Raw genomic sequence first — 27,631 nt, 5'->3', positions numbered from 1 at the left:
CCCCCATCCTCCGCCCCGGCACGGACCCCAACCTCCTCCTCGGCACGGACCCCATCCCCCTCCCTGGCACGGACCCCCCCATCCCCCTCCCCGGCACGGACCCCCCATCCTCCGCCCCGGCACGGACCCCAACCTCCTCCCCGGCACGGACCCCCCATCCCCCTCCCCAGCACGGACCGCCCCAACCTCCTCCCCGGCACGGACCCCAACCTCCTCCCCGGCACGGACCCCCCCATCCCCCTCCCCGGCACGGACCCCCTCAACCTCCTCCACGGCACGGACCTCCCATCCTCCTCCCCGGCACGGACCCCCCATCCCCCTCCCCGGCACGGACCCCCATCCCCCTCCCCGGCACGGACCCCCCCAACCTCGTCCCCGGCACTGAACCCCCCGAACCTCCTCCCCGGCACGAACCCCCATCCCCCTCCCCGGCACGGACCCCCCGAACCTCCTCCCCGGCATGGACCACCGACCTCCTCCCCAGCACGGACCCCCCTTCACCCTCCCCGGCACGGACCCCCCATCCTCCTCCCCGGCACGGACCCCCCATCCCCCTCCCCGGCACGCACCCCCCATCCTCCTCCCCGGCACGGACCCCCCATCCCCCTCCCCGGCACGGACCCCCCCAACCTCCTCCCCGGCACGGACCCCCCATCCTCCTCCCCGGCACGGACCCCCCCATCCCCCTCCCCGGCACGGACCCCCCCAATCCCCTCCCCGGCACAGACCCCCCCATCCCCCTCCCCAGCACGGACCCCCCCAACCTCCTCCCCGGCACGGACCACCCCCCCATCCTCCTCCCCGGCACGGACCCCTCCCCCATCCCCCTCCCCGGCACGGACCCCCCTCCCGGCACTCCCCCGGAGCCCAGCCCACTCTAACCACCCCCCCCGCCGCACACACACACACACACATCCCGAGACACACCTCTCCCCACACATTCAGACTGCGGCCACGCCATCGCCTGCCCAGAGCCAACCCCCCAGGCCGTCACTCACCTCCACGCTGGTCGGCGTGACCCTGGAGCACAGGGTCACGCCGATGTAAAGGTGGTTTGATTTACTTTGACGTGAACGGTCATCACGTCGACGGGACTTCGGCCCATCCGGAAAGGAGAATATCGGCAGGCCGAAAATCGGCTGCCTTGCGCAGACCCGTGCCATTCTCCGACGGCAGCGACGCCATTAACGCCCCGCCGACTTTTCTCCCTTCAGAGACTTCGGCAACCGGCGGGGGCGGGATTCACGGCGGCCAACGGCCAACGGACGCCCCTGGAGTGTGGTAACAAGGGGCAGGATTCTCTCAGGCCGGAGAATCACTGCAACCGGCGCGAATTGCGCCACGCTCCTCCTGGTGATTCTCCGCCCGGGAGGGGCTGAGCGGCCGTACCGAAAAACCCGAGTCCCGCCGCCGCCGCTGTTCTAACCTGCTCTTAGCCGGCGGGACCTCGGCATGGAACAGTCCGGGGGCGGCCTGTGGGAGGGGAGGGGGTGTCCGACCCCCGGGAGGAGGGGGGCCTCCGCCTGGCCTGTGATCGGGGCCTACTAATCGGCAGGCCGGCCTCTCGGGATGCGGGCTTCCTTTCTTCCGCGCCGGCCCCTGTAGCCCTATGCCATGTTGCGTCGGGGCCGGCACAGAGAAGGGAGCCACTGCGCATGCACGCGTTGGCGCCGGTCGCATGCGTGGACCCCGCGGCGCCCAGTTGACGCCGGGATCAGCAGCTGGAGTGGCGTGGGTCGCTGCAGTGCCATGCTGGCCCCCTGTAGGGGCCAGAATTGTTGATCCTGAGGCCATGTTGACGCGGTCGGGAAATGTTACGGCGTCAACACTTAGCCTCAGGATCAGCGAATCCCGCCCAAGGTACTTGGTAAATCACAATCTGGGTGGGCAGAGCCACAGATCCATGAAAGGGAAAACTATGTTTGTCAAATCTGTTATGGTTTATCGTGCTACGTTATGAGCCCTTAGAGACCACAAACTGTAGAAAAGTGAGCAATTTCCCAGTGACTAACTGGGGTAAATTGAAGGACAAGATTTCACATTAAGATTTTACTGTAACAAAGCAATTAAAATCAATATAGTTCAAACATTAATTAACTGGCAACTAATATGGTAAACTAAAGTAAAGGTCCATTTGCATCAACGAATATAATCGTGATATGTCTTACAACCCCTTTCACTGTGTGCTGCACTTCTGGTAGACGTGTAGCATAATGAGAACTAGTCCAAATTTACGCTTGACTCTCCAGCAGGTTCACTACTCCCTGTTGCAATTTCCAGTGCCTTTCAAAAATCGTTACTGAATCTTTCATACCTGCCTTCTACTAGCAACATCTAACTGGGTGACTCCTTATTGCTTAAATCTCCAAAGGACCCATCAGTTCTGTCCTCTTCCTTTCAAATTGAAAACCAAATATCACAAGCTCCTGCATGGTTGATTCCCACCAGCAGTAGTTGCTTTCCTTAGTCTCTCCCTCTTTCTTCCGACCTCAAAAATCAGATATCCCAGGTGTACAGACTGTAACTTGATGTTTCAATCGGTTTCTGTTCAAGTTTCTTCCCCCCCATAGCAACCAGATGACGGGGTCCTTCCAGAAAATTCTGCTTCCCGTTTCAGTTGCCAGTTCTACCTGGAAGTGCAGCAGAGGCAGGTTCAATCGAGAGATTCAAGGGGGCATTAGATGATTATTTGAATAGACAAAATGTGCAAGGTTACGGGGAAAAGGCAGGGGAATGGCTCTCAGTCATGATGCTCATTTGGAGAGATTGGTGCAGAGACGATGGGCCAAATGGCCTCCTTCTGTGCAGTAACAATTCTGTGATTCAAAGGAGACATTTTGAAACATAGGGCAAGATTCTCCAGCTGCTCCCACCCGTTGACCAGAAATTCCCACCCAAAGTCAATGGCCCTTTACATGGTCCATGTCCCGCCCGCGGCAATCTTGCGGCAGGTGGGCCAGAAGAATCCAGCCCTTTGTAAAGTCCAGCGTTCGTAACAGGTGGTGTAACTAGCAAAGGAGATAAGGATACACCAGTGGATGATGCGTACTTGGATTAATAAAAAAACATTTCAATAAAATATCACACAATTTAGGAAAGAAAGTAACTCACTTGGAGGATACAAAGAAGTTACAAAGGAATATCTCCAAGTTGACTGAGTGGGCAAGAATGTGGCATCATATGGAAAAGTCTAATATTATGCACTATGGAAAGGAAAATAGAGAAAGATTGTATATATTTAAACTGAGAAACTTGAAAAATTGTCGGTAGTCAGAGGGACTTGAGTGTCCTTATATATAAATCACAGAAAATTAAAATGCAGGTACAGAAAGCAATGAGGAAAGCAAAAGCTATGGATTAAAGTAAAGAAGTAAAGAAAAAAGTAAAGAAGATTTATGCAATTGTACAGGGTATTGATGAGACCACACCTCGAGTACTAAGGACCCAAGGATGGATTTACCTGCCTTAGAGGAAGTTACTTGATGATACCTGAAGATGATACCTGAATATTACCTGATACCTAATTTGGAGGGAGATTGTTCTATGACGCGCAAGAGAGAGTGTGTAGACAAGGCCTATAGCGTTTAGAAGAATGAATGGCGATCACAATGTAACATATAAAAATCTTAAAGGGCTTGACAGGGTAGATGCTGGAAGGACTTTTCCCCGGAGTGGGAAATCACAGGGTGCACAGTGACAGGGCTAGGGGTCATTCATTTACTACTGAGATGAGAAATTTCTTCATTCAAAAGGTTGTGAATCTTTAGCCTCTTTACCGCAGACTACTGGACTCAGTCATTAAGTATATTCATGAGAGATCAACATCATTTTGGGGATAGTGCAGGAAAGGGGAATCCAGGTAGATTAGTCACAATTGTACTGGATGGTGCAGAAGGCTCAAGGGACCGAACAGCCTACATCTCCGTTTTCTATTTCCTATGTTCTTTAGGAGTCTGTGTGGCTGTACTTGTGCATAAATTCTGCTTCCACTAAAGAACAGTAAAGGGATGGAGAGGAAGCTGCAAGTAGCTGCCAGTTTATTTTTAATTGTGCATTACAGAGACAAGTCTACATCACTCCTACCAGTTGTTGAAACAGCAAACTCACTAAACTATCATGAAGGTTAACCTGCAATGAGTACACCAAAGATCTTTAGCCTGTCGAGGTTTTACTGAAAACGTGAACTCAACTGCTACCCACTGCAGTTACATCCATACATTAGATTCCTGCAGGGACGGCAAGTGAAGAGAGAAATTCAAAATAACTGTACTTCTCAAACCCTTCAATGCAATTATTAATCTCTGAAACACATTACCAGAGAGCAGGTGCAAGACAATGAAAGTTAACAGCATCTACCATAACACTTTCTTTGGTGTAGAGTCAAGAATGCCTTATTCAATTTTTAGTTCAAGTTTTAAAAGCAACTCCCACATATGTCAGCGGTGCTTTAGAGAACATGTTAGAATTACTCTGACCAGCTATTCTTCTCCAGTTTGCGATCAAATATTGACACAGGAGACCATTGAGCCCATCGTGTTTTTGCAAGTTGTCCAATTAGCCCTTCTCCCCGTAAGTTTTCTTTTCAAGTTTATATCCAATTATCTTTTGAAAGTTACTATTCAGTTTTCTTTCACCACATTTAAGGACAGTGGTTTCAATTAAAACTCACTGCATAAAAAACAAATTCTCTTCATCTCCCTCTAGTTCATCTGCCAATTGCTTTAGATCTGTGCCCTCTGATGATCTACCCTCCTGCCAGTGGCTAGTTTTGCCTTCCTATTTAATCATATCAAAATTGTTGCATTTAATTAGTTCTATATAGCTTCCTCTCTTCAACTACTTGAGTCAAAGTGAACCACACTTTAAAAAATCGTTCTTGGTCTAAGGCTGTTATTCACAAAGTGGGTATTTATTGCCCAGCCTTAGAATGCCTTGAGAAGATGATGGCATGCTATCTTCTTAAACTGCTTCTGTTGGCGCGGTGAAGGTACAGCCAGAGGCCTACTGCTGCTGCTAATTTGTATGTTTGTAGGACACTTTCAGGTCTCCAAGCGGTTTCCACAGGATCGACATCAACTGAAATTTTCTGTATTTGATGACTGACTAAGCACGTTTCAGTTCTTGCATTGTGTTGTCCCGACAGCAAGGTAGCAGAGTGGCGCAGTGGAAGCATGCTGGGCCTGTAACCCAGAGGTCGATGGATTGAAACTATTCTCTGCTATTTACCTCTTCCACGTTGTCACGACAGCACTGGACTCATCACACCCCTGAATCCACCAACCCCAATCATGTTTAACAAACACTACTTGATGTACACCAAGTGGTCTTACCCCTGTTTAGAAATAGTAATGACAGCCCTCTATCGGATCGCAATCTTCAGAACACTAGTTTAACCGACCAGATATTTTATATTGGACCAATATTTTTATACTTATATAATCAAAATCCCTTTTTTTTACAAGGCCTTTATAGCTCCACAAAAGTTTCTGACTTGATCAGCAGAAAGGAACATATCGAATGGCTAGAGAGAATTGATTGCTGTGACGTTCGCCTTATTCTGATTTGATCCTTCAACAATGATGAGAAGCCTACAATCTAGTATGGTGGTAATCAAACTGACAATTTTGAAGTTTGTTGTGGTGTCAAAGAGGGATGCATTCTGGTACCAACACTCTTTGGCATAATACCTTCTCATTGCCTGATCATGCTTCCTCATCTAATGCTGAACTGTATTCCTTCAGACAAGACGAGGTGGAAAATTTACTTTTTGCTTTTGGTTATGCATTGTTAAATATCTGACAATCAACTTTTCACCTACGATGCAAAGTTTGTCGCACACAGTGAAGCAGAACATAGAAGAGCTTTGCAATCGCTTTTCATTGTTTTGCGATGAATTTCGACGAACCATCAGTCTAAAGAAAACAATGATTATGGAGCGTTCACTGCACCAAACGTTTCAATAGCTAAAAACACACTAGAAGTTGGACACAATTTCTCTATGTATCCTTGGATTTGTACCACTGAAAAGACCACAATTTCATATCAAACTCTGTGCATAAATGCAGTGATAATTATAATATATGATGTGCAGCTTTGCTGCCTTCTTTAACTACAATTTAATGCATTAATGTTATCGGAATTTGAAAAACTATTAAAACATTTCGAGCAAACTACTTATCAAACTGCCCATATACTCCGGTATATACGCATTCTGTATGTTACCTATACTGAGCAGATATTAATACTTTGCTTTTCATCAAATCTTGCAATTGTCTCCTTTTAATGGTATATTTCCATCTCCTCCACTTGGACATGATATTAGACTTGAGGCTGAGGTAAGGGTGTTTTTTGTTACGAGACAGTTAAGATCTGAGGGTTCAGGGAGACTTGTTAAAATCTGTCTTGTGATCACCACCATCCTGTGTCTCAGACTATCTACCACTCCTGAGCTTTACCTGCTCCTTTGCCTTTCTTTACTGCTCCATTGGTTCCACCCTCTCACCCAGTAGCTCCATTGGCCTATTCTCGTGTTTCCCTGCTGTTTGTCTTCTCACACCTCTTTCTCCATCAGGGCTTTTGCTCAGTGCAATCTAGCAGCCTTTTTTGAAAGCGCACAGGTGACAACAGATTGACTGAAACAACAGAACAGCTTCACATACAGGATCACACATGAAGGCCACTTGGGAAGATATGCAGGGGCCCTTGAGAGAATTTTTGGAAACTTGTATCGAGCAGCAAGCAAATACCGGTTACTGGGGTTTGAGGTGGCAGCTTCAGGTTCATTTACAACTGGTAACCAGTATGATAGACATGAACTGCCACGATACTGTTTTTAATTGAGGTGCAATGATAGCCACACTGAAGCATTAAAGACAGTGATCACTGCAGTTTATTGCATTATCATCAGTAGCCAAGTCAGTACACAATGAAAAACTATCCATATGGGCATACAATAAAAAATAAAAGCAAGAGAAGGCCATTCAGCCCATCAACCCTGCTTCACAATTCAAAAAGATAATGGCTGATGGTTGTGGCCTCTTCTACATTTTCGTGACAATAAACCCCCACCCCCACATAACTTGACTCCCATGTTGATTGAGAATCAGTCTAACTCAGCACGTCATTTATTCAATGACCCAGTCTCCACTTCAGTGGAAGAGAATTCCGAATGCTAACGCCCGTCTGAGAAAATAAATTCCGCCGCTCATTTAAAAAAGATCCTGAAACCAGACTGTGACATGAATATTCAATGCATTCATCTGAAATGCCTCTCTTCTGTTACTCAGGAGAGGCCCAAACTTGGGCGGGAGTCTCCAATAATGGGGCTATGCCCCCATGCCAGCGTCAAAACACAGGCGTTTGACTCTGGATTTTCCTTAAGAAAGTCACTTGCCTGGCCGTCGGTGAGGCCATCCCCGGTGAAGGATCCCCCCTCCCGCCCCCAACCAGGGTGGCCGCGGACTGAGTCCGGACAGACAAAACGTGGTTAGAACCACGCCTTCGGGAACGCGGGCAGTTTTCCTGGGAGAATCGCCACTGGGGCCTGTCAATGGCTCCCTACCCGCGACGCATAGACTGCGCGTCCACGATCCCTGGAGAATCGCGGGAATGGCGTTGGACAGGAATTCGTCGTTGGCGCCCCTTCTCCACCCCCACGGCGATCGCAATTTTGGCGTGGAGGCTCGGGGAATCCAGCCCCCTGTTTTTAAAATAACACTGGTTAAACAACAAAGAGGAAATTCATATGGATGCTGTAGGTGTTTATAAACTGGTATTCCATTATGTAAGCTCAGAGCCAATATAATCAAAGATTCTGAATTATGTAACTCTTCTGGTACTTTACCAAGGTCAGTATATTGAAGCTGGGGAAAACCAAACAGTCTGCAGGAGTGCGCAATTCTGGCCGCTGTCAATTTAAAACCACTTCCACGCAACGCTTAAGAGCTGCTAAAACAATGGGCATGATCTACTGGCCTCATCACGCCCGACTCGGGATGCAACAAGACCATTAAACCTCACGAGAGGCCTCTCGTGAGATTTATGATGCTCGTTACGCCTCGCTAGATCAACAGGGTGTCGTGACCTGGATCTCGCCCTCAATGGGTGTGATCCAAATTTGCATATTGAAGTGAGTGGTTAGTCTCACTTGAATATGTCTACGCCGGAGGTACCCAAGTCACGGGATCGAAGAATGGCCTCACCTCAGAGACCCTGCTCTGGCGCCGTTTAACATTGGTTTCCACAAACGTGGGACAGGTGGAATAGCACTGAGAGGGGTCCCAGGCGAACGGAGGCCCCCAGGTGGGCTCTGGGCAGGGTGGCACCCTGACACTCCTGATGCCTCGTGGGCACCTTGGCACTGCCAGCCTGGCACTCTGGTTGTGGTACCCTGCCAGTGCCAGGCTGTCAATGCAAGTTGTCCATGTGCCAGGTTACCCATGCCAGGGATCGGGTCCGGGGATGTCCTGCCCTTATGAGGTGAGGTGTGGGGGAGCTCAAAGACCCCTTAATTGGTAAGTTGGGGTGTTGGAAGGGTCCGGAGGCCACAGTGGGGGATCAAGAGATCGGGATGTGGCCTCGGCGGGGCGTTCCTTGCCGAGACCTGAAAAAGAAGCAGAGTCCCATTTAACAGTGTGGTCGTCCCGCTAAACACGCCCAAAATGGGACTCTTTTTTTCCATTCAATCACACCCAATGGGCTGGACTTTTCCGCCGCGCCTGCCGCACGATCGCCACGGGCAGAACATAAACCATGTAAAGGTCCATTGTCCTTGAGCGGGAATTTCTAGTCGTTGGGAAAGCGCGGTCAGAGAATCCTGCCCATTCTAGCATATTTTATCATTTCAGCAGGCCTGGAGGGAGATAGGCAGCATTAGTTGGGTTAGGTTTGTATTCAATCATTTTATTTTTAAAATAGTTCCTTCCAGAGAAATGCTAGCACATTCTACCAATAGTGGCCATTGAATAAAATGACTTGAATTTATATACAGATCCTACCACATAGGAACAGGATTAAGCTAGTTAGTCCCTCGAACCGGTTCCACTTACACTAACCTAGCTTATCCTAGACAAATGTGTACATCAGGAAAATGGTAATAACCATCCACCATCACTGTTCATGCCAATTACAAAGGTACCACTGAAACTGCATTCAGTGCAATAATTATTTTGGGTCGGTCAAGCAGCTGATTGTCTCTCTTAGTACAACCACATTCAGTCACCCTTGGCCTTGGAAACTCTTGAAATTGCTGCTTTGTGTGCTGATTAAAACTAACCCAGTCAATGCATTTGACAATGGCCTGAATTTTCATCTGTCAAGCATGCACACTCGGCAAACCCGGAAGCAGACGCAAAACGTGTTCCCGGCCGCAGTTGGCCATAGAGTGCAATTTCACACTGATTGGTCAATTGACGGCCATACAGCATGAAACACGCTCTGTTGAAACCTAAACACTGGCGGGAAGAGGGTGGGCACCAAGAACAAGGAAATTGCGGGCTGCCATTTCTACTGTGCTCCCTCAGGAGACCGGCAGTCTCAAGAAGCTGCAACCCTTGAAATATAAATATTGATGTTAAAACTATGCCATGAGTGTCAAGGCAGCAAAATTATACACAGATCTCAGTCCCAGAACATACTTATTAATTTTATTTCAGCCCTGACGGTTCATCTTGCCCTGGACCCAGCGTGCAGCTAAAACATAAAGGCTGTCCTCCAGCTTTAAAAGCAGACAGGCCACATAAAATTGCGTTCAATTGGCCCCTTAATGGACTAAAGTGCCTGCTTGATTGTCGGCAGGTGCATCCCGTACCAGCCTCCCCGAACAGGCGCCGGAATGTGGCGACTAGGGGCTTTTCACAGTAACTTCATTTGAAGCCTATTTGTGACAATAAGCGATTTTCATTTCATTCTGACTCTCGCGCACCCCCGCCAACCAAAATATTACACAAGTGCACAATGACGTCAGGTTGCGCGCCTGAAGCCTTCTCACACGATTTCACATGCTTCCGAGTCAGGCATGCAACCGCCCAAGCAACTTAAGATTCTGGCCAATGTGTGTTGACACATAAAGCCTTTAACATAGTCAAATGCTCCAAGGTGCCTCACAGGAGCATTACCAAGCAAAGCTTGACACTGCGCCACCTAAGGATATATTAGGGCAAATTACTAAAAGCTTGGTTAAAGAGATAGGTTTTAAAGAGCATTTTAAAGCAGTAAAGAGAGGGAGCAATGTACAGAGATTTAAGGAGAAAATTCCAGACCTTAAGGCAATGTCTGCTGATGGCACAGTGACCAACAATGGAGTGATTGAAGATGGGGATGCTCCAGGGGCCAGAATTGGAGTGCAGATATGTCAGAGTGTGGGGCTGGAAGAAATTGCTCAGGGGCGAGGGCCATGGGGGAATCTGAAACAAAGATGAGAATCTTAAATGTGAGGTATTGCATCAACACACCACTGTAAGTCAGCAAGCACAAAGTTGATGCGTGAAAGGGACTTGGTGCAAATCAGGATACGGGCAGCAGAGGTTTGAATGACCTCAGATTACGGAGGGTAGAGCATGGGAGACCAGTCAGGACTGCACTAAAACAGGCAAGTGTAACGGTATGGTAACAAGAACACTGATGAGGATTTTAGCAACAGATGAGTTGAGATCGGCGCAGAATCAGGTCACGTTAGAGATTATGTTACCGAGGTGGAAACAGTCGGTCTCACGGATGGCACGCATATGTGGTACGAAGCTCATCTCAGGGTCAAATATAACACAGAAGGTGTAAACAATCTGGTTCAGCCTGAGACAGTTTCCAATAAGATGGAACATCTTCGGCATAACACTTCCCGTGCCCCCATTCAGAGTACTGTAGTAAATATACAGAGTAATGTAACATTTAATAGTTATGTTAAAAGCAGAAAACACAGCTATGCTGTAATGGTTAAAAAATTAAAATCACAAGCAGCACTGTAACAATCAATAGCGATGGAACAAATAAAAATATGATACTGTAGTTTGTGTTAGACGTAAATTTGAGTGAAGTTTACAAAATGTATCTCTACAACACCAAGAGGTTTAATAGACTAGATCATGATCAGTGTCAGTAGATAGCAGAGTCCTATGACATGCTGCCTGCCACCTCCAGAATCACAGCTGGCACTTTGCACCAGCCGCTATTTATACCAACTTTCATGACCTCGGGAAGATTTACCAATCTCGGATTTCCTGTGATTCTGCTTGCACATAATGTAGGTCCTGAGAATGGTTGTGATATTTAGCTGTCCCCTTTAAGAACACTGTTCTTAATTATCAGAGGGCAATTATAAGTGCTGTCAAGTCTGAACACCAGTCACTGGCCAAAATTCTCTGTTTGGGAGACTGCGTGTTGCCGCCGGGACTGAGTAGCGTGTTATTCGCGTTCCCGTTGGGGCCGCTATTCGGTAAGCGAGTCAGGACACACAAATGGACCAGCACTGCAGGTACAAATTCAGAGCAAATCCCAGCCTAGTAGGCGTTGTAACCGTTGGGGTCGGAGTTAGCGCTAAAGAGCCTGGCAGCTGGAGCTGTTTTTAAACTTTCCATTTACCACACTCACTGCAGCCACAAAGATGGTTCACAAAAAACCTGCTCCCCAAGATTGTGAGTCCAAGGTGGACCCATAGCTCCATGCCAGTGAGAGCAGAGGAACACACTCTTCCCCAGGGTAGACCACAGACTCAAGCTAAACTTCCTGAACACCACCTAGGAGGTGGTGGCAGAGACAGTCAGCGCTGCCAGCCTCACCATGAGGAGAGAGCAGGTGATTCAGAGGGTTAAGGGTCTCTGGTGAGGCCTCTTCCCTGAGAGGGGCAGAGCATCAGGGAGGGTTCCAACAGGCCACAGTATCCTCTGGTTGGGCTAAGATCTGCTGATCCCTTGCTTCCGCTGCAGTGTTTCTGAGGACTGCCAACACCTGGTGGGCCCCTGATTAAGCTTGACCACGTCCATGCACTTGATGATACAGCTGGGGTGTGAGGGTGTCCAGTGGGGCGGCCTTGGTGAGCTCCCAGATGGCCAGAGGGCTTCTGAGCATTTAAAGGCACAGACAGCACTCAGCAATGTCAGCAGCCAGGAGCCTGTAAGTAATACCAGAGAGGTCCGTTTAAAAGACAGACTTCAGCAATAGCAGACTGAGCCAGTTCCGCCTAAGAGGGGCAGAGCATTATGGAAGAGTGGAGCATGAAGAGTCCAAGCCGCTAATGCTATTTAAAGTCATGCAAATAGCAGTTTTGTATGGACCCACTGGCATGGGGTGCAATCATCAATATTGCCACCAGCGAGGGACTGGAGCATGATGTCAGAATCGGCACAGGGTGCAAACCTCAATATTTGGATTACCCTCAATTCTCCGCCCGATCATGATTCACATTTCCAGGGTCACAAAGCAGAGAATCCAGGCCGCTATATGGTTTTTGTTTTCAAAGCATTAACACCCAGTGTGTATCGGACACATAACTAGAACGTAAAGCAAAATACCCAATAGATTAAAAATCTTGGATGTAGTGCACTTCCTGGAATCTTTGCTCTTATTTCCTGCATGCAACATTTACCATAACTTTATTGATGACAAGCAAGCAGGCAGATTATTTTCAATCAGCACCCACAATGAGCACAAAGTCAGTGCAGCAGCCACACTGCCCACCCAGTAATGGCAGCAAGACCCAAACTTCCTCATTAACAAATGAACTATGGTCACCTTGCTGCACCTCACCTGGCATAGTAGGGTGGGAACGTGGCCAGCTCCCCTACTGAGCCAGCCGACAGACCCAGTGGGGGAGCAAGTTCTTGGAGCGCCCCTCAGAGGGCCGACAATAAAAGCTTCCTGGGCCATTTTATTGAGGAACCTCCACCGGTCACTTTAAGGATCACTGATTAGGTTATTCAAGAACCAGTGTAACTGGGCAGGTTGTGCATGGCACATGCTCTGTCCGTTGGTACTTGAGAATTAAAACCAGTCATACAGACTCAAAACATTGGGCTGAATTCTGCGCCGTCGAGATTCTCCATTTTGCCGGCATCCCGAGGGTTTCCCAGCGGCGTGAGGCTGCCCCACAATGGGAAACCCCATTGACCAGCTGGCAAAACGGGAGAATCTGGACAGAGAAACACGCCCATTAACTCTGTTTCTCTTTCCACAGATGCTGCCAAACCTGCTGAGTTTATCCAGTATTTTCTGTTTTTATTTCAGGTTTCCAGCATCGGCAGGATTTTATTTAATCCAGCTGCTCAATACTGGCACACTGCCTGTCTGAAAATTGCATCAGTTTGGCAGTGGCACAAACCAGGCACATGAGGTTCCCCTCACAAATTTCAAATGGCTGTCTCACCAGTTTTTAGACAGGGTGGCAGTACCCACCCTCCCAGCAGACTATGCCATGGGATAACTGCCAGTGTATATGCAGGGCCAGTCTGAATTGTTAAAAATAACCTATTCAAGAGTTTAACTGCTACTTGGGCCATGAACTTTGCAGAGTGGAATGTAGCCATCAGTTTCAGGTTGCCCTTCAGCAGCACTCAAAATTTAAGATTTACATATGTAACAAAGTGTCCTGTTTAGGATACATTTTGTGTTCAATTGCCAGCAGACATGCTGCTCTGGAAGCACTTGTAAAAGATATTCCTTTTAGCCCTACTTTTCTACCATAGGGAAAAATACCAAAACTATAATTAGAATTTTCGGGATCAGATTGCAGTTTTACTTTCGTTACATTTGTACACAGCCGTTTGTATAAGGCTCGCCCGTCAGAAATTAGTTTAAATAGACGCTTCTCAGTCCGTTCAGTACTGAAACAGTTAACCTGGAGACAAGTTAAACCATGCAGAGACAATGTGTAGAAACTTTTAGGAACATGACTGCCTGACATTTAACTGCCGGAATCAGACGAGCCTCCTGTGATGTAACCTCATGCAGATGAGCTTGGAGCAGTCAGAACAGGGCTCCTGCTCTTTGATTGGCCACTTTTCTGTCAGAAGACATCAGATGATGATCAGTATTGGTCAGCCGATCACAGTTAAACAGGGCAACATTAAGTGCTTATAGCACATGGCTGAGACAGTCAGAAAATGAAAGCATTGCAAAAAAACAAAATAACCTAGAACTTTGCCTTCATGTAGAATTTCTCTCATGCAATAAGTGGCTAAACTTATTTTTGTTTCAGTTTATGTATTAAGTCATACTTCACCGTGAAAGGGTTTTGCTAAAAATGCACATATGAATGCTTCCATTAAAATATTACTTAATATAAATAATGTTGGTCTTTTGACAGTTATATCACCAACTGCTAGTTTTAGATGACATATTTTTCATTCATTAATTTCACAGCAGGAAACTTGTGTATGTCCACATATATTCTAAACAGGCAAGGCAAAAATGAAGCATAATTCACTGGAAGGTACCTGTCACAATCAGGTACTTCTTGTGTACACTAAGTAGAAAACTACACTAACAATAAAGCCCATTTCAATTATAACAACTTACATTTATAGAGTGTCTTTGACACAGTCCCAATGTGCTTAGCAAGAGCATGACCAGGCAGAATCTGAGACCAAGCCAAAGGGCAAGTTACTAAATGTTTACTCAAAGGGGTCGCTCTTAGAGTGTCAAAAGAGGGCAAAGATTTAGGGCGGGATTGCTAGTGCTTAGGATAGCTAAGGGACACATCTGCCAATGACGGGGCGAAAGAAGTGAGGGAGGTACAAAAGGAACACATGAATTCTTGAAAGGTTGGAAGGCTTAAGGAAGTTAGAGATAGGGAAGGATCAAGGCCTTGGAAATATTTGAACACAAGAATAACAATTTTAAATTTGAAGAGTTGGTGGACCAAGAGCTAACATAGATCAGTGACCAGAGTACCCAACAGTCAATTCCAATTGCTAATCGCACAAGGATATGCTCAACTACAATATTTTTTTTAATAAACTTTAGGCTGCAGGGTTTTATTTCTGCTGCAAAACAGAAAGTCAATTCTCACAAAGGGAGCCTTGATAATGTCTTTCACAAAGGATGAAAGACTCAAAATGCTAAAACACACTTCCACTTTAAGTGAGAAACTAAGGTGTTTGGCATGATCAAAAGATCTCCTGGAATCCACAGCAGCTACAGTTTCAGGTACAGCACAGGACCAACAGGTTTGTATTCAGTGAGTGTGAAAAGCGCAAGGAAAGATTGAAGTGCAAGGGAGGGCAATGCTGGAGTTAAACAGCAATCATTTTGCTCAAATGAGCTAAAACAAAACATGGGGATATTATCCCTCTTTATCATTACAAGCATTTGCTGCAATTGTGTTTCAGACAGAAGAATAACAGCAAATTTCAATCATTGCAGAAACTGACTTATTTTTGGTTAGCACCAGGCTGCAAAGCAAACATTGAAAGGAGATGTTATCAAAGTCTGGATCCTAATCATTAGACTGAAAAACCTTTGAGTGACATTTACATTTACTTCACCTGTTTGCTTTGAACACTTTTTAAAAAGTACTCCCTCAATACTTGTATGCGAACAGAGATAACGCCAACCGCTGTAGGGTGGCACGGTGGCGCAGTGGTCAGCACTGCTGCTTACAGCGCTGAGGACCAGGTTCGATCCCGGCCCTGGAAAATTGTCTGTGTGGAGTTTGCACATTCTCCCAGTGGCTGCATGGGTTTCACCTCCACAACCCAAAGATGCGCAGGTTGGGTGGATTGGCCATGCTAAATTGCCCCTTAATTGGAAAAAATAATTGGGTACTCTTAAGTTTATTAAAAAGTATATTAACCATTGTAAATGGGAAAAACAGTCGATCCTTGTCATGGCAGATGGCAGAATCTTCCAAATGTCCCCACTACATGTTAAGTTCTACCCTATACCTCAAACTAAAATCATTGCAATCCTCCTCTAAATTGTTACCAATATGTTTTACATATTGTAGGATCACCTGATTTACCAAAAACCAAGGTGATACATATTGGTTGGAGGTTGGTACAAAAATATGATTTTACTCTGCTTGCAAATCAAAGTTTACTTCTTGTTCTAAACTCTGAATATACGTTTGTGAAATGATGACACTGGCAATTTGAAACATAAATATGCCCAGATTAATGAATGGCCAGATACGGAAACTCTTAATATTTCAAAACATTCTGTGATAAGCAACCAATTTTATGGAGAGGAAGCGAGTCATTTTACATATCTAATCACATCACACTTTGATGTATCAATACATACCTGTGTGTATGTTTAATTTATAAATCAAAGTACTTTCCCAAATGTTCAACCTCCTCCCCACCCCCCAGGGAGGTCAGTACCCATTTGTACAACTATGTGGGAAAGGCCACAGATGCACAATTAAAAGGAAGTGTGGAGGAGAGGGTTCTATTTTTTAAGCCAATAGTTTCAATTTCCTCCAAACATTAACTCCATTTCCCTCACCAGATGCTGCCTGACCTGCTGAGCAGTTCCAGCATTTTGCTTGTATTAGCTTCCCTCTTGTGCATGCACGAGGATTTACTATAATATATATTCTAAGTTCCAGCAAACAGACAGTAATGTCATAAGGGCCTGGAAACAACTTTGCTTTAAGTAGATTTTGCGACCAAGGTCAGACTGGTACCTAGGTATAATCCAGGAGTCTAGAATATTGCTTAATACCAGCTTTAGTGGAAACAGACTACAGTGCAGCTACACATTTTGCAAATATAACGTTTACAGATAAAGGCTATCGACAACTCTTCGAACAGTTTGACAACTCATCAAACAGACTTGCTTTATTACACAATTTCTGCTGCCTCAGCTAGTGCAACTCTTTCCACGGGACTGCGAATGTGGTTCATTTAAACCGGATCAATCATGAAATGGGTACGAGCGACAAAGATATAGCAGATTGTTCGTATTCATGACTGAAGTGAAGAACTTCGACACTAGCCCACAATTATCAGTGAGTTTTGTATTCCAAATGCATTCCTACACACACACACTTTGGATACAAATCTTGGACTGACATCTATCTTAGCAGGGCATGGAAAGTCAATGTTTCCAGTAAGATCGCTCCCCATGGCAAATGGTTAAGCGTCGATGGCTTAATTGCATCTGTTTAGTGTAAATTCGTGCCTTTGATTTATTTTGGGACCGTTCTGGCATAAAATGGACCTGACGTGAATGCCTGCTTCAGCAGGTAGGGGGCGGTTCACGCCGGGCTGCCTTGCACGTGTTTCAATGTCTGCTCAAGGATTTTCTGAAAATTTGTAGTGAAATAGGAAAGATCCCTCAGATTTGGACTAAAAAAAAGAGAAGACGGCTGCTTTTCAGAAGACTTACCCGCCCCCCAAAAACATCTTTATTATCCAACACAAGGTCGCCGATATGTCGGTGGTGAACCAGATACAACGTCTTGACAGTGTGTGTGTGTGAAAGGATGGGAAGAGATCCAGAAAGCCGGAAATTAATTGCTTGAAAGGCAGCCGGTTAAAGTGGCCAACACAAGTGCTTCGCGAGCCCCCAGCAGCAGGTAGACAGGCTCCTTGCGATACAAGGGGCGGGCGGGGAGGCAGGATTAAATCAGCAGCCCCCAGACTGTTTCCCCCTTCAAGCATAAAGATACATCAAACAAAGCAAATGATTTGGCGTTATCTGGGAGTAGCACAATGGGGCGGGAAGGATCAAATGCAAACACATCCCTGTCTCCCCTCCCCCGGCAGCAAGTCTTCATCCACAGCAAGCATCACTCACCAGTTTTCCTGCATCCATTGAATGGCTTCTCTCTCGTTGAACTGTCTCTCGAATTCATACTCCTGCAGCGCCAGCACTGACATGCTCCCAGCTTTTTTTTTTTAAATTGTTGTTGTTTTCCCCCCCCACCCCCCCACAATACTGTTTCTAACAACTGCTGGTTGTGAGGAAGTTGCCCTGCCTCCTCCTCCTCCTGCCTGCTGCCGCTCTGCACTGATTGATGGGCAGATTAGGCATCGCGCGCTCGCCCGCTCAACATTCGCTTCCTCCTCTTTCCCCAGTTCACACACCAGCCCCGAGCTGGAGCCGGTCCGGCCTCCGCGCGGTCCTACCGCCCGCCCTTACCAAGTGACGTTTTACCAAGACAAATCCCTGGTCCACACCCTCCTTCAGTCGGATTTCTTCACCCTTTTCTTTCACCCTTTTCTAAATTACTTTCCTTTTGTAATCAATGGAGGGGGGGGGGGGTGGAGGGGAGTCGAAAAAAAAGTACAAAGAATATTGACAAACTTTTCAATCGTTTGCTTCCCTCGAAGCAAATTTTGGGAGCCCAGTACCCCTCCTGAGGGCTCCGTGGAGGCTCAGGCGTCAATACTTTCAAGACCGACTGGGGTCGAAAAATTGTTATTTTTTTCATTATTTGACTTCAAGGGATTTGGGGATCAGACAGGAAAGTAGAGATGAGATCGAGGATCAGTGACAGATTCAGTGGCAGAGCAGGCTGAAGTACCCATACGGCCTTCTTGTCTCTATATTATTATTCTTATGCCATTCGGTTCAGATTGAATGGAGTGGGATTATATAAAATTAAAGAAAATGGCACTGTTATTGTTGCAATACGTAATGCCACGCTGAATATTTTTTTCTGGTCAAGTGCATGTGCGGCAGCAAGAAATGCCAAGACTTATCCCAGGATCAACCAAGAAAAGACTTGCGTTTTTGTTTTATGTCTCCCATGATTTCAGGACATCCCGAAGTGCTTTACAGAAAATGATGTACTTTCGCGATGTTGGAAAGCAAAAAACACTGAAGCTAACTTGTGCACAGCAAGATACCCCAAGCCACAATGCAATAATGACTGAGTCACTTGTTTTTCGGTATTGATTGAAGGACAAGCATTGGCCGGGAAGAACTCTCCCGCTTTTCCGAGAAATAATGTCCTGGGATCGAGATCCCCTCCACAACCGCGCACCTACCCCGCCCACAACCTTTGACTCCCTTATAGATCAAAAATCTCTCTAAGTATAGACACTGACCCAGACTCTACTGCTGTTTCGGGCAGTGAATTCCAAAGATTACTGTACCTCAGTGAATAAATTCCTGCTCATCTTTATCTTAAATGCGAGGCCACATATTTTGAAACTGTGCCTCTCAGCATATGCCCTGTCACGTCCCATCAGAATCTTTTATTTTTCAATAAGATCAGCTCTTATTCTTTTAAATTCCAATGAATATAGGTCAATTTGCTCAACCTTTCCTCATGAGACAACCCCTTCATCGCAGGAACCAGTCAAGTGAGCCTTCTCTAAACTATTTCCAACGCAAGTAAATCCCTCTTTAAGTGAGGAGACCAAAACTGTACATAATGGGGGCGATTCTCCAAAATGGAGACCAGGGGCGTCATTCTCTGACCCCCCGCCGGGTCGGAGAATGGCCGTAGGCCGCCGTGAATCCCGCCCCCGCCGAAGTCTCCGGTACCGGAGATTGGGGAGGGGCGGGAATCAGGCCGCACCGGTTGGCGGGACCCCCCGCTGGATTCTCCGGCCCGGATGGGCCGAAGTCCCGCCCAGAAATTGCCTGTCCCGCCGGCGTAAATCAAACCTGGTATTTACCGGCGGGACCAGGCGGGGTGGGCGGGCTCCGGGGTCCTGGGGGCGCGGGGTGATCTGACCCCGGGGGGTGCCCCCACGGTGGCCTGGCCCGCGATCGGGGCCCACCGATCCGCGGGCGGGCCTGTGCCGTGGGGGCACTCTTTCCCTTCCGCCTCCGCTACGGCCTCCACCATGGCGGAGGCGGAAGAGACTTTCCCCACTGCGCATGCGCCGGAAACTGACAGCGGCCGCTGACGCTCCCGCGCATGCGCCGGGAAACTGTCAGCGGCCGCTGACGCTCCCGCGCATGCGCCGCATTTCTGCGCCAGTTGGCGGGGCAACAAACGCCATTTCCGCCAGCTGGCGGGGCGGAAATTCCTCCGGCGTCGGCCTAGCCCCTCAATGTTGGGGCTAGGCCGCCAAAGATGCGGACCATTCCGCACCTTTGGGCCGGCGCGATGCCCGTCTGATTGGCGCCGTGTTTGGCGCCAGTCGGCGGACATCGCGCCGTTGGGGGAGAATTTCGCCCCAGGTTTTTCCCCGGGTGGTGATGTCTAGCACGAGGGGACATAGCTTTAAATTGAGGGGAGATAGATATAAGACAGACGTCAGAGGTAGGTTCTTTACTCAGAGAGTAGTAAGGGTGTGGAATGCCCTCCCTGCAACAGTAGTGGACTCGCCAACACTAAGAATATTCAAATGGTCATTGGATAGACATATGGACGATAAGGGAATAGTGTAAATGGGCTTTAGAGTGGTTTCACAGGTCGGCGCAACATCGAGGGCCGAAGGGCCTGTACTGCGCTGTAATGTTCTATATCTATATCAAGTGTTCGCTCCATTGTGAACGCCGTTGCGTTTCACGATGGCGCGAAACGGGCCTGGGTAAGACCGATTCTGTCCCCTCAGGGGGCCAGCACGGCGCTGGAGTGGTTCACGCATGCGTGGGGGTCTTCTTCAGCGCACCAACCCTGACTCAACATGGCATCGGTGTTCAGGGGCCGGCCGCGCAACAAAGTAGGCCCGGGGGGGAGAGGCCGGCCCGCCGATCGGTGGGCCCCGATCACGGGCCAGACCCCATCGGAGGCTCCCCCCCGGTGAAGGATCACTTTTCCCCGCCCCACAGGCCGCCCCCTTGACCCTGCATGCAGGGTTCCCGCCGACAGCGACCAGGGGTGAACGGCGCCGGTGGGACTCTGTCATATCCGCGCGGCCGCTCAGCCCATGCGGGCCGGAGAATCGGCGGCCCCACCAATTCCAGCGGCCCGTGGCCAGCGCTGCGTCAAACGCACCGGCGCAAATGCCACCGATTCTCCGCACCTCGGAGAATCGTGCACCGGCGTCGGTGTGTCGTGGCGCGGTTGCAGCGATTCTCTGGCCCGGTGCGGGGCTCAGAGAATCGCCCCCAATATTCCGGGTGTGATATCATCAATGCCCTGTACTGTTGTAACAAGACTTCCCATAGTCCATCCCCCTGGTAATAAATGCCAACATTCCATTTGTCTTCCTAATTACGTGCTGTACCTGCATGCTAACCTTTTATGATTTATGTATGAGGACATCCAGACCCTTCTGTACAGCAACATTGTGCAGTCTCCTTCTATTTTAATAATATTTAGCCTTTCTATTCTTTCCACCAAAATGGACAACTCACTTTTTCCCACATTATACTTCATCTGCCAATTTTTTGCCCACTCATTTAACCTATCTATATCCTTTTGCAAAGTCTTTGGCTATTTTTTATCATGGATTTGGGGATGGAGGATGTAAACAACATTTTTCTCTGCATCTGACCCAGCAATGCCAGCAGGCAGGATATTCAGCTCCAGGAGGGAGGGATGACCTGGAGACAGAAGTGGGTCGATTCTGAGGTTAGTAGTCCCGCCTGCATTTCCAGAGATATTAGTACAGTTCTACAGATTGATGTAGAACCCCCTCACTCCCAGTCTCATAATCCCCTACCCTCTTCACACCCTTCAACCCCAACCCACTTTTGCAGCATCCACTTTCTAAACATAATTTACAAGCTCAATGGTAATTTTTGGAATATGTCAAAATAACCAGGCGTCACTTGAGTAGACATTTGAAAACTATTATCTTCTTCAGAAGCTCGTAAATCTCTCAGAATAAATAGACTCTCATTCCCCAGGACAGCTGTTAAAACAAACACTTCAGTACAGAATTGATCATTACCTTTGATGGCAGCCACAAGCTCAGACATCTGTCAAAACATTCAAACAGCCATACAGATGGCTGAGCTCTTCTGCAAAGAATGAATAAAAGAAGTGGAATTTAACTATTAGCTCTGGATCTCATATTTGGGTTAATCTTTCAATATTGTACAATGAGAATGAAACTTTATCCAGTGGATGATATATTCTGTAACATATGCTATAACTGTTATATAACTGATATATGCTATAACTGTAACATTATATTCTGCAGTCTCTCCTTCCCGTAACAGCCTCCCCGAACATGCGCCGGAATGTGGCGACTAGGGGCTTTTCACAGTAACTTAATTTGAAGCCTACTTGTGACAATAAGCGATTTTCATTTCATATGTACGGTATGCATTGTTTGTACAGCATGCAAGAAACAATACTTTTCACTGTATACTAATACATGTGACAATAATAAATCAAATCAAAAATTCTAATGTATCTGAAAGCTTTTGTAATGCTATTCTGTCACTTGTCAGAGGTTACAGCCTCACAGCCACATTATTTAATGGTCACATTACTTTTCTAATTACAACACTGTCATCATTCACTTCATGAAACTTAGATACAATTCAGGTTACAGCATTTCCTAATGAACTGTGAAGGGGGTGGAGTGGTGGGACCCTATTTTTGATTTAGCCAGGCTTTTAAAGCATGGCAGCCTCGTTGAAAATTACAGAAGTTGTCCCCCTTTTAGAATGGTGCCAGCAACTTCCAAATAGCAACATGTGGGGTTCCCAACTCACCCCCTTTCCTGCACCATTGAAAACAGTGGCAGATGAATGGGAGACGGGCCTTACTCCATTTCCACTCAGCAACCATGTTTTTCAAATTCCTGACGCCATGTGGTCACGAAATGGGACCCCATAATCTGGCACCATGTGTACTCCTCACAACTTGATTTCCTACCTATCTTAGTATTGTTAGCAAACTTGGTTACAATAAACTTGGTTCATTCATCCAAATCTTTAATATAGATTATACGTAGTTGAGAGTCCAACACTGACCCCTGCGGCATTCCACTTGCTACAATTTGGCAACTTGAAAATGGCCCATTTGTCCCAACTTTCTGTTTCCTGCTGTTAGCCAATCCATGTTAATATATTCCCACCAAAACCATGAGGTCTTATCTTTTGTAGAAACTTTTTTATGTGACACCTTATAATGCCTTTTGGAAATCCAAATAGGATGGCATGGTGCCTCACAGCAGCAGGGACCGATTCCGATCTTGGATAACTGTCTGCATGGGTTTCCTCTGGGCGCTCCGGTTTTCTCCCACAGTCTAAAGATGCACAGGTTAGGTGGATTGGCCAAGCTAAATTAACCTTAGTATCCAAATGGTTAGGTGGGATATGGGGGATATGGATGGACCATGGGCCTGGTAGGGTGCTCTTTCAGAGAGTCAGTGCAGACTCAATGGGGCTGAATGGCCTCCTTCTGCATTGTAGGAATTCTATGAATTCTACACTACCTCGAGAGTTTCCCTTATCCCTGCTTGTTACATTGTCAAATAATTCTGAATAAATTCATTTAAAAACTATTTGACTGCATTATGAATGCACCTTCCTTGGCCAGCCAGTCCTGCAATGGGACTTGCAGCCAGTCCTTCTGGCTTATGCTACCCTCAAGACATCCCTTGATTGTATTATGAATTTCTAAATGTCCTTAATAAGATTCATGCCTTTTCCCAATGACAGATGTTAGGTTAACTTGCCTACAATTCCTACTTTCTGCCTTTTTTCTATCCTGAATGCTGAGAGGATGTTTCCCTTCATGTGAGAATCTTGGACCAGAGGGGATAGTCTCACAGAGTGGGGGGGGGGGGGGGGCAATTTAAGACTGAGATAAGGAGGAATTGCTTCTCTCAGAGGATTGTCTTTGGCACTCCTTGCCACAGAGAGCTGTGGGGGCAGAATCCTTATGTATATTTAAGGCTGAGATAGTTCGGTTCTTGATCAGTTAGGAAATCAAGGGTTACGGGGAAAGGGCAGGAAAGTGGATATGAGGAATGTCAGATCAGCCATGATCCTATTGAATGACAGAGCAGGCTTAAGAGGCTGAATGGCAGTGGCATAGTGGTATTGTCACTGGACTAGCAATCCAGAAAGCCAGGGTAATGCTCTGGGGACCTGGGTTTGAATCCCACCAGAGCAGTTGGTGGGATTTGAATTCAATTACAAAATCTGGAATTAATAGTCTATTGATGTCCATGAAAACATTGTCGACTGTCTTACGAACCCATCTGGTACAGTAATGTCCTGTAGGGAAGGAAATCTGCCATCCTTACCTGGTCTGGCCTACATGTGACTCCAGACCCACAGCAATGTGGTTGACTCTTAAATGCCCTCAGGGATGGGCAACAAATGCTGGCCCAGCCAGTGACTCCCACATCCCATGAACAAATGAAGAAAAAAAAATCCTTATGGTCTTATGAATCGTGGACTTGCTTTTTTGGTTTTCCATTCTACACCTTTCCAGAATCTCGGAAATTTTGGAGATTACAATGCATCTACTATCTCTGCAGCTGTAAAGACCCTGTGATGCAGGTAATCATCGAGACCCAGAAGACATGTCAGTCCTTAGTCCTGTTAGTTTTTCTGGTGGTTGTGATTGTTTAAGTTCTTCCCTCTCTTTTGCCCCTTGATTTTCTATTATTCTTGGATGATTTTTATGTCTTCTCTAGTTTCTTTCCCAAGTCAAACTAATTTCTAGACGATATCCAGCATCTGCTCAAGCCAAACTCCACCTCGCCTTTAAATAGTGCACACTATCTTGAACTTGTGCCATCCAATCAATACTTTGCACCCACTTCCCAGACATGTAGCTACTCAGCACCGTACCTAATCCAACATTATAATCACTGTGTCTATGTTCAGGTGCTATCCAATTTCACCTCCTTGATTTCTCCAGTCTTTTTTGCTGGTTTCCCAATTTCCACCATTTATAAATCCAACATTCCACAGCCTTACTCAATCCTTCACCAAGTCCCACAGACCCACCGTCCCTGCCCTCATGAACCACCTCTAACTCTCTGTTCTCCAGTGCACTAAATTTAAAATACTTGTCTTCTTTACCGAACCCGCTAATGGCCTTGGTCCATCCTACCTCTGCAATTTTCTTCAGTGCTACATCCCAGTCTATTTCCTTTGGCCCAAAGACAGTGGCTTTCTATGCACCCCACCTCCGTCGTCAGCAGCCAAGCCTTCAGCCACCTCAGCCTTACTTTTGGAACTCTGCCCCTAAACCTTTTAACCCTGTTACTCCTCTCCCTGCTTTTAAAAAAAACACGAGAAAGCTTTCTTTTTGGCTGTGCCACTATTTATCACTCCAAAGTCCTGTCTACTGCACGGTATCCATTCTCTATGAATGAAATGAAATGAAAATCGCTTATTGTCACAAGTAGGCTTCAAATTACTGTGAAAAGTCCCTAGTCGCCACATTCCGGTGCCTGTTCGGGGAGGCTGGTACAGGAATTGAACCATGCTGCTGGTCTGCCTTGGTCTGCTTTCAAAGCCAGCGATTTAGCCCTGTGCTAAACCAGCCCCTGTGAAACACCTTGGGATGTTTTGTGTTGTTAAAGGTACTAAAAGTGTTAAGTTGTTGCTGAGGGCCAGCTCATGATGGTAACAAGCAGAATCTGAGTTACAGCAATAAGCTACTGTTATCACATCAACGATTGTGTCATTTTGTGCAGTACTTTTTGTACTAACTTGAGTCTTGGGATACATTTTATCAGAATACAATACTCACTTTCTTTCTCATCTCTCTCTTTTCTTTTGCTGGGGAATGCACAATATTCTGCCCAAAATCTTAACTGCCAAAGAGTGACATTGTTTAAAAAAGGATTTAATTTGAAAATGTTATTGCTCAAACATTTTTGAAAAAGTTATTGCTGGTTTAAGTTTGCTTCACTTATTCGTACTTTCACTTGTGGGTTAGAAAGTTATCGGTTCAAGCACTGTTTCAGGGTAATACTAAGTAGCGCTGCACACTGTAGGTACTGTCTTTAGAATGATACATCAAACTGAAACATTTTTCTACCTAATAAACTAGATCTAAATATCCCCAAGCAATGGTTGAAGCAGCATATGGACATTAATTCACGGCAGCAAGAAAACAGATTACGTGACCATTCAGTTTATTCGCAGTGTGTAAGATTTTTCGCTGCAGTTTGGCTGACTTTGATTCAAAATGAATTCATCGACTGTAACCCAGTTTCGGACATGTTGCAGATTTAAAAGGTGCTACATAAATAAAAGTACTTTCTTGCTAATATCTTAATGGTAGCCCTTTATATCAAATCTTGGCTCAGAAGCTGTGAATCGACTATAATTTTCAAGCTTTCCTATCTTGTTTATGAAATAAGCAAATCAAGGCCAATGCTTCTGACTTTGTATCCAAGGGAACACCCATTGTATCAGTGAAAAGGTCAAGAAAAGGAAATGGAAACTAGTTTTGTCAGCTTTCTCACACCTTCATATTATTCCCAGATTTCTAGGGCTTCTCCAGGCAGACACAGCTGGAATAGCACTTGCTATAAGCACAGCTCCTTAACTATCATGGTAATAGGGCAACAGCAAAGTATTAGCAAAGATTAGCTGGTAACATTAAAAGGAATCCAAAATCTTCTGCAATCAGATATAAAAAAGCTTGAAACTTAAATGAATGTGTGGCCAATTAAGTGCAAAAAGTAAAAACTGTCTTGTGGAGGCAGAGGACATGACATAAGATGCATACTTTGCAATCTATTGTGAAGTAGTGCACTTTGGGAGATTCAATATGGTGAGGTAGTATATTTTATATGGTATTCATTTAAAAAAAAATTTAGAGTACCCAATTCATTTTTTCCAATTAAGGGACAATTCTGCGTTTCCAATCCACCTATCCTGCACATCTTTGGGTTGTGGGGGCGAAACCCTCGCTAACACAGGGAGAATGTGCAAACTCCACACGGACAGTGACCCAGAGCCGGGATCGAACTTGGGACCTCGGCGCCCTGAGGCAGCAATGCTAGCCACTGTGCCACCGTGCTGCCCATATGATATTAATTTAAGATTGGTGCACAAGTAGAGGACCTTGAGATGCACATACACAAATCTTTGAAGGTGGTCCAGCAAGTTGCTAAGTTGGTTCAGAAAACATATGGAAGACTTGGCTTTGTAAATAGGGGCACTGAATACAAAATCAAGAAGGTCACGATAAACCTTTTCAAATCTCTGTTAAGGTCTCAGCTGGCCTAGTGTTTATATTTCTGGGCACCATGCTTTAGGAAGGATGTCAAGGCATTAAAGAGAAGATGAGGAGATTTACCAGACATGTTAACTGAGTCGGCAAGAGCAAGGCAGATGGAATATAATTTTTGCAAAGTGTAAATTTATCCACTTAGGGTGGAAAATAGAGAAGCTCAATATTTTTAAGTGGTGAGAGACTGCAAAATATTAGTCTTCAGAGGAAACTGTGTGGCCTGGTGCACAAAAGTTAATAGGTAGGAATGCAAATTGCATGTTAGCCTTTTTTACAAATGGATTGGAGTATAAGGGTGAAGGAGTCTGACTGCAATTGAACAGAGCCCTGATGAGAAACATCTGGAGTACTGTGTACAGTTGTGCATACTAGTCTTCGAGGGAGTGCAATAAAGATTCTCTAGATTTGTTCCTGGGAAGAAGGGATTGTTCAACGAGGAGAGATTGAAAAGGCAAGGTTGATCTTCCCTAGAATTTATAGGAATGAGAAGTATTCTCATTGAAACTGCCACCAAGAGACTCTATTGGATGTACTGGACTTGTCATGTTAATAGCCAGGAACAGAGAATCTGGTACTCATTGCCCTGGACAGATGGAGCACAAAGGTATGCTGCTCCTGTTTACTGCC

General features: G+C 46.3%; 1 protein-coding gene across 3 annotated transcripts in view; it reads right to left on the bottom strand.

Moving 5' to 3' along the window:
* Nucleotides 1-18,029, bottom strand: part of LOC140408536 (very long chain fatty acid elongase 6) — a 159,154-nt gene extending 141,125 nt beyond the window's left edge. The window contains exon 1 of one of the 3 annotated variants that reach the window (XM_072495902.1): nt 17,731-18,029. In XM_072495902.1, the coding sequence (XP_072352003.1) occupies nt 17,731-17,813 (83 nt within the window). In that variant the 5' untranslated portion in view covers nt 17,814-18,029. The remainder of the gene's footprint in view (nt 1-17,730) is intronic. The other 2 variants (XM_072495900.1, XM_072495901.1) reach the window with 2 other exon arrangements.
* Nucleotides 18,030-27,631: the final 9,602 nt, after the last annotated feature.

This window comes from Scyliorhinus torazame, chromosome 3 (assembly GCF_047496885.1).
Source record: "Scyliorhinus torazame isolate Kashiwa2021f chromosome 3, sScyTor2.1, whole genome shotgun sequence".
Lineage (NCBI taxonomy): Eukaryota > Metazoa > Chordata > Chondrichthyes > Carcharhiniformes > Scyliorhinidae > Scyliorhinus > Scyliorhinus torazame.
The sequence above is the reverse complement of the archived record's forward strand: the minus strand, read 5'-3'. Positions and strand labels throughout refer to the sequence as shown.